A 6,000-nucleotide genomic window follows, 5' to 3' on the forward strand; every position below is an offset into this window, starting at 1 on the left:
GCAAGAGACCTGGGTTTGAATCTCTGCTCTGCCATTTAACAGGGGTGTTGGCTGGGTGCGGTGGTTCATGCCTGTAATCCCAGCACTTTGGGAGGCCCAGGCAGGTGGATCACGAGGTCAGGAGATCAAGACCATCCTGGCTAAAACAGTGAAACCCCGTCTCTACTAAAAGTACAAAAAATTAACCAAGCGTGGTGGCGGGTGCCTGTAGTCCCAGCTACTCAGGAGGCTGAGGCAGGAGAATGGCATGAACCTGGCAGGCGGAGCTTGCAGTGAGCCAAGACTGCGCCACTGCACTCCAGCCTGGGCGACAGAGCGAGACTCCGCCTCAAAAAAACAAAAACAAAAACAAAAACAAAAAAACAGGAGTGTTGGGCAAGTCTCAAAACCTCCCTTCCCCTTCTCTACTAATTGGGGGCCACAGTAGGTACCATCATTGAGTGCGGTCACTGTTGTCCGTCCCCTGAGCACCTCCCAGTTCTGACTTCTGACCTGAGAGATGTTACGCTGGATGCAAACACGCCCATCTCACAGCACAAGACGTAGAGGCCATCGGGGGAGGAAGACTCACCTGAGATCTCACAAATGCCAACTGGAACCTAAGCTGGGACCCAGTCTCCCAACCAGTGACACTCTGCCCTAGATGTGGTTCTTGGTGTCCTGTGTGTCAAGACACCCCTGCTCTCCCACCTCAGCCTCAGTTCCCTTCAGCAGGTTCCTCCAGGCCCTGCTGAAACGTCTGCATGACCTCCCACAAGGCAGTGTGACAGCTAAAAACCAAACCCTGGCCGGACGTGGGGGCTCACACCTGTAATCCCAGCACTTTGGGAGGCCAAGATGGGTGTACCACTTGAGGTCAGGAGTTCCAGACCAGCCTGACCAACATGGTGAAACCCTGTCTCTACTAAAAGTCCAAAAAAGTAGCCGGGCGTGGTGGGCACCTGTAATCCGAGCTACTTGGAGGCTGAGGCAGGAGAATCACTCGAACCCAGGAGGCAGAGGTTGCGGTGAGCCTAGATGGCGCCACTGCACTCCAGTCTGGGTGACAGAGCAAGACTCTGTCTCAAACAAACGAACCCCAACATAGCTGTTGGTGGCAAGGCCTGACTTTCTCCATGACCAAGGGATGGTGGCCATTCTCTGCAAGTTTCTTCATCTGTAAAATGGGTACAGTTCAGTGGCCCTCCCTAACAGGGCTGGCTAGGTACACATGGCCACCAACCCTACTTGCTGTGTGACCTCGGCCACTAATGTTCACATCCCTCAGGGTCCCCAATGAGTTGGAAGCCCAAAGCGCAGGGTCTTAACAGCAAAGGGCAGAGCAGGCAAGCGAAGCAGGAAGCCTGGGGTCAAGGCTCTGAAAGTGAGGAGTCCAAGGTCGGACTGTCTCTGCACAGTCTCCTTAAAAGGCTGTGTGATGTCAAGCCAGTTGCTCAACCTCTCTGAACCTTAGGTTTCCTCAAACTGGGGAGTAGGATGTTGGGAGGAGGAGGAGAAGCGAACTTCAGGGAGATACTTGGAAAATCCCAGTCCTGGAGGCAGACCTCTTGGGTTAGATCCCACCTGTGTCACCTTCCTCCTGGTACTGGGTCCATCAGCTTGTCCTGGACCTCAGCATCCCCCGATCCACCAAACGAGAAAAGCTTACACTGTAAGCCAAGCACTGCTCTGTAAACATAAACTCTATTAATCGTCACAACTTTATGAGGCAAGTTTTTCGACTGTTCTCCCCATTTTACGGACAGGCAAATCAAGGCCCAAAAGGTTAAAAAGTTTACTGAGTTTCTGTCTCTTCCTTCCTGCCTTGGGCTGGGGTTGTGCCCTTTCCACCTCGAAAACTCTCCTTCCCAAAAGGCAAGGGGGCACTAGCTAGTTCCAAACGCAGATCAAAGACCCCAAGACCCCTCCCCAACCTGGACATCAGCCGGCCCCGCGCCCAGGCGCGTCTAGGGGGCGCTCGCTGCGCGCCAGATGTGCGGGCCCCTCTCGGACACCCGCTCTCTGCTCCCTCCCAACAAGGGGAGGAGCTAGGGACAGAGGGAGGAGAGAGAGGCGGGGGTGTAGGGGGGACGCGAACCAGGCCCCGCCCAGCCTGCCAGGCCCCGGCGGGGGAAGAAGGAGGCGGAGAGCCGAGCTGGCGTAACGAGACTTTACTGAAAACAGAAAACCGGGCGAACCAAGGATTACAAACAGGAATGTGGACTCGTAGCAAAACAAAACAAAACAGAACAAAAAGGAAGGGGGGACCGGTCGAAAGAACGGAAGGAGGGAGCGAGATCGAGGAAAGGGGCAGAAAATTTTTTTTTTCTTCTTCCCATTTCTTTAAAAAACCAACACAAGAAAACACACACACACACAACCAACGTTTGTTCCCGAGTAGAAACATAAATAGGGCAGAATCGAACACTCTGTTCTTCTCTCTTCCAAAGGAAAAAAAAAAAAGTAAAAGGAAAGGAAAGGCAGGATTTGAGGCTGCGCCCCCTCGGAGCCCCCTTCCGCGGCGCGGTGTACAAAGGGGCAGCCGAGACGCGCGGGTTTGTGCAACACGGGGCGGCCGCGCGGGGGACAGAGGCAGCGCGAGGGCGGGGGGTCATGCGCTCGCCCCCCCGGGAGCAGGGGGTCCAGCTTGTCGAGTCCGGGGCGCCCCTTCCGAGTCCTGGGCACCCTCGCGGGGGATCCCCGGGGGCTGCGCCCTCTCTGAGTTCCTGGGCACACTCGGGGAGGGGGGTCCCCAGGGCCGCACCCTCTCCAAGTCCGGGGCGCCCACGACACCCCCCCGCGAGCCCGCCCCTCTGGGAGGGTGGCCGCGCATGCGCCCCGCGCGCGGACTCAGTACGCGGGCACCTGGTGCTGGGGCAGCAGCTGGCAGCCGCTGTTGACGTGGCTGAGGACTTTCTGCTTGAGCTGCGCCACCTGCTCGCGCAGCAGGCTCGCCGTGGACGCCAGCTCCGTGTTCTGGCTTTTGAGGGTCTTCACTTTCTCTTCCAGGCGCGAGATGCGCTCCAGCTTGCGCTTGCGGCACTTGGAGGCGGCGATGCGGTTGCGCAGCCGCTTGCGCTCCGCCTTGATGCGCTCCTGCGTGTCCATGTCGATGGGCGACAGCGGCGGGCTCTCGCCGAAGCTCGGCACGTCGGGCACCGTCTGTGGCTCGTCCTTGAGCGCAGCCAGGCGCGGCGGCCCCAACGCGCCCGGGGGTGGCGGCGGCGGGAAGGGCACAGGTTCGGCAGCGAAGGCGACCGTCGCGGCGCCCCCCGCGCCCCCGGCGCCGCCCGCGTAGCTGCTCAGGTTCGCGTAGACGGGCGCTTCGGGCGCGGCCGCCGCCGGGGCCAGCTCGCCGGGGGGCGCGGAGCCCGTGGCCGTGCCCGAGGGCCCCCCGGCGGCGGCTGCGGCAGCGGCGGCCGCGCCCGCGCCGAGCTGGTTCTGCTTGTGTAAATCCTCCAGGGCCTTGACGAAGCCCTCGGCGAACTCCTGCTCCTCGCTGGCCGCCACCTTGGGGTAGAGGAACTGTGTGCTCGTCGGCGTCGTGGTGACCAGCCCGTTGGACTGGATGATGAGGCGCTCGAGCTCGGGGGAGGCCAGCTTCAGCAGCCCCAGGTCGGGAGAGGCGAGCAGGCCGTCGGGGGGTGCCGCGCTGGGACCGCCGTCGGCGCGCAGCGGGGTAGGAGGCGGCGCGGCCGCAGGCTTGAGCGCCGCCGCCACCTGCTCACTCAGGCTCAGCGTCAGCGCGTCCTTCTTCATCATGCTGCCGGCCGCGGCCGTCGGGGGCGCCCCGGGAAACAGGCGGCCCGGGGACGCGAAGCTGCCGCCGCTGCCACTGGCGCCGCCGCCCAGGCCGCTCAGCGCCTCATCGCCGTAGAAGGGTGTTTCCATCCTCCGCCTCCCCCGCCGCGCCGGCCCGGGGGGGAGTGGCCGCGGCCTCCCGGGGGGCCCGCGCCCCCCCGTCCGCTCGGCCCTGCGCCCGCCCCGGCCGCGGCCGCTGCGCCCGGCCCTCCGCTGGCGCCGGCTCCTGCGCCGCGCCACTCTTGCGCCCTCTTATAGCCTCGGCTCGGCGCGATGAGCTCACCGCCCCCGTTCGCCATTGGGTGCGGGTGACGTCGCTCATTTGCATGGAGGGGCGGGGCCAAGCCACCGGCGCCCGCCCGGCCGCCGTTGCCCCGGCGACGCGCGGTAAACGGCACAACAGCGCGCTGCCTTGTGGGTTGACGTCATGGGGGCGGCCGCGCGCCCGGGCCGGGTCACCCCGCCCCGGGACCGCTGTGTACGACCGATCTCCCTGGCGCCGCCTCCGCCAAGGCACGTCCCGAGTGGCGTGATGGGCCCGGGCCACCAGGCGCCCGCCCGCCCCGAGGCCCCGCCCCGTGTCCGCGCGTGGGGCCCCGGCCGGGCGGGGGCGGGGGCGGGGGCGGGGGCGGTGCCGGCCTCCGGGGACTGGAGGGGGATGGGGTCCCGCATGGATAAATAACTCCTTGGCGCCTCCTGTTCTGCTGTGCCGCCAGCGCCTCCCCTAGCGCGCTTTCTGGAGAGGCTTTGTGCGGACTCGGGGCTGGAGGCCTGGTGGGGTTTTCGGGGGCTCGCCGGGGGTGTGGGGCAGGTCTGCGTTCCTCACCCTCCCTCCCTCCACCCTGCGTGTGATTGCTCAGGGAGAGACAGGGGAGGGGAGAGGAGGGTCGCCAGAAGTTGCTGGAAGCGCTTGGATCCTGATCATTTTCACTGAGTGCGTTCTAGAACCAGGAGTCCGACTTCCTGCCTTGACAGATGGGAAACTGGGCTTAGAGAGGTGGAGTGACCATCTCCCGAGAGTTAGCTAGGAGTCACAGCAGGGCCAGGGCTGTGATTAGGCCTGAGTTCTCGTCCACCCTTAGAACCCTAGAACCTGGGAGTCCAGGCCCCTGCGCAGCCCTTTCCTTCTGCCGCCCACGTTTTAACCCTAGGTCTGTCAGGGCTGTGATGTCCTGGGAGAGGGTGCCCAACTCCAGGGGCTGGGCTGATGAGGCAGGAATGCCGGCTATAATTATCACATGCTTGTTATCACTATCTTGGCTGTTAGGGCTTAATGGGCCACTATTAAGACTGGCTGGGAAGGGGGTGTGAGGGAGGAGAGATGGACCCACCCTAACAGTACTCACAAGGGATCCTTAGGACATCTGGATCTGACCTACAGCCTCTGCATGCACCCCTCCAGCTCCCCACCTCTGTCTGAATGGAGCCCACACCCTCCTTTCCCTGACCTCCTTCCCCTCAGTCTCTCTGATCCTTGGCCTCCCAGTTGCAGGACTAATCGTACCTCTGGGCCTTTGCACGTGCTATGCTCTCTGCCTGGTACTCCCTTCCCCCAGTGCAAAGATGTGTCTTCAGGAAGTGCCTCACCCTCAGACTTTATTCCTTTATTGTAGCCTCTGAATCTGCCAGAATGATGGAGTGGATCGTAGTCCCTGAAGGTCAGGGACATTGCCTATGTTGAGCCTGCTGACAGGGCCTAGTATAGAATGGATGCTCAGTATTAAAGGTGAATGCGGGGCTGGGTGTGGTGGCTCATGCCTGTAATCCCAGCACTTTGGGAGGCCGAGGCAGGCAGATCACTTGAGGTAAGCAGTTCAGGACCAGACTGGCCGAAATACAAAAATACAAAAAAAAACAAAAAACAAAAATAGCCGGGTGTGGTGGTGTGCCTGTAATCCCAGCTACTCAGGAGGCTGAGACATGAGAATCGCTTGAACCCAGGAGGCAGAGGTTGCAGTGAGCTGAGATTGTGCCACTGCACTCCAGCCTGGGAGACAGAGCGAGACTCCAGTCTCAAAAAAAATAAAAAATAAAGGCGAATGCAACAAAAGGTTGCTTGTGTGGGTGGTCTCTAGCCTCAGTTTGTCTGCCTGGCCTTACTCCTTTTCTATCCTCCTTACTCACCTGCCTCTGCCCCCAACTCGGCCCTGGGGCATGAAGGCCATAGGGGAGGCTGTCCTCATCACCAAGAAGGTGGCCTGTCGGCCACGCGCGGTGACT

At 61.6% G+C, this 6,000-nt stretch overlaps 1 protein-coding gene across 1 annotated transcript; it reads right to left on the bottom strand.

The window, feature by feature from the left end:
* Nucleotides 1-2,135: 2,135 nt before the first annotated feature.
* Nucleotides 2,136-4,016, bottom strand: JUND (JunD proto-oncogene, AP-1 transcription factor subunit). The gene has a single exon (XM_054465548.2). The coding sequence runs from the start codon at nucleotides 3,868-3,870 to the stop codon at nucleotides 2,830-2,832; it is 1,041 nt and encodes a 346-aa protein (XP_054321523.2). The 5' UTR covers nucleotides 3,871-4,016; the 3' UTR covers nucleotides 2,136-2,829.
* Between the last annotated feature and the right edge of the window lie 1,984 nt (nucleotides 4,017-6,000).

Source organism: Pongo pygmaeus, chromosome 20, assembly GCF_028885625.2.
Source record: "Pongo pygmaeus isolate AG05252 chromosome 20, NHGRI_mPonPyg2-v2.0_pri, whole genome shotgun sequence".
In the NCBI taxonomy this organism is placed as follows: Eukaryota; Metazoa; Chordata; class Mammalia; order Primates; family Hominidae; genus Pongo; species Pongo pygmaeus.

Coding starts and splice junctions, on each gene's coding strand:
- JUND (XM_054465548.2), bottom strand. CDS start 3,870: ATGGAAACACCCTTCTACGGCGATGAGGCGCTGAGCGGCCTGGGCGGC.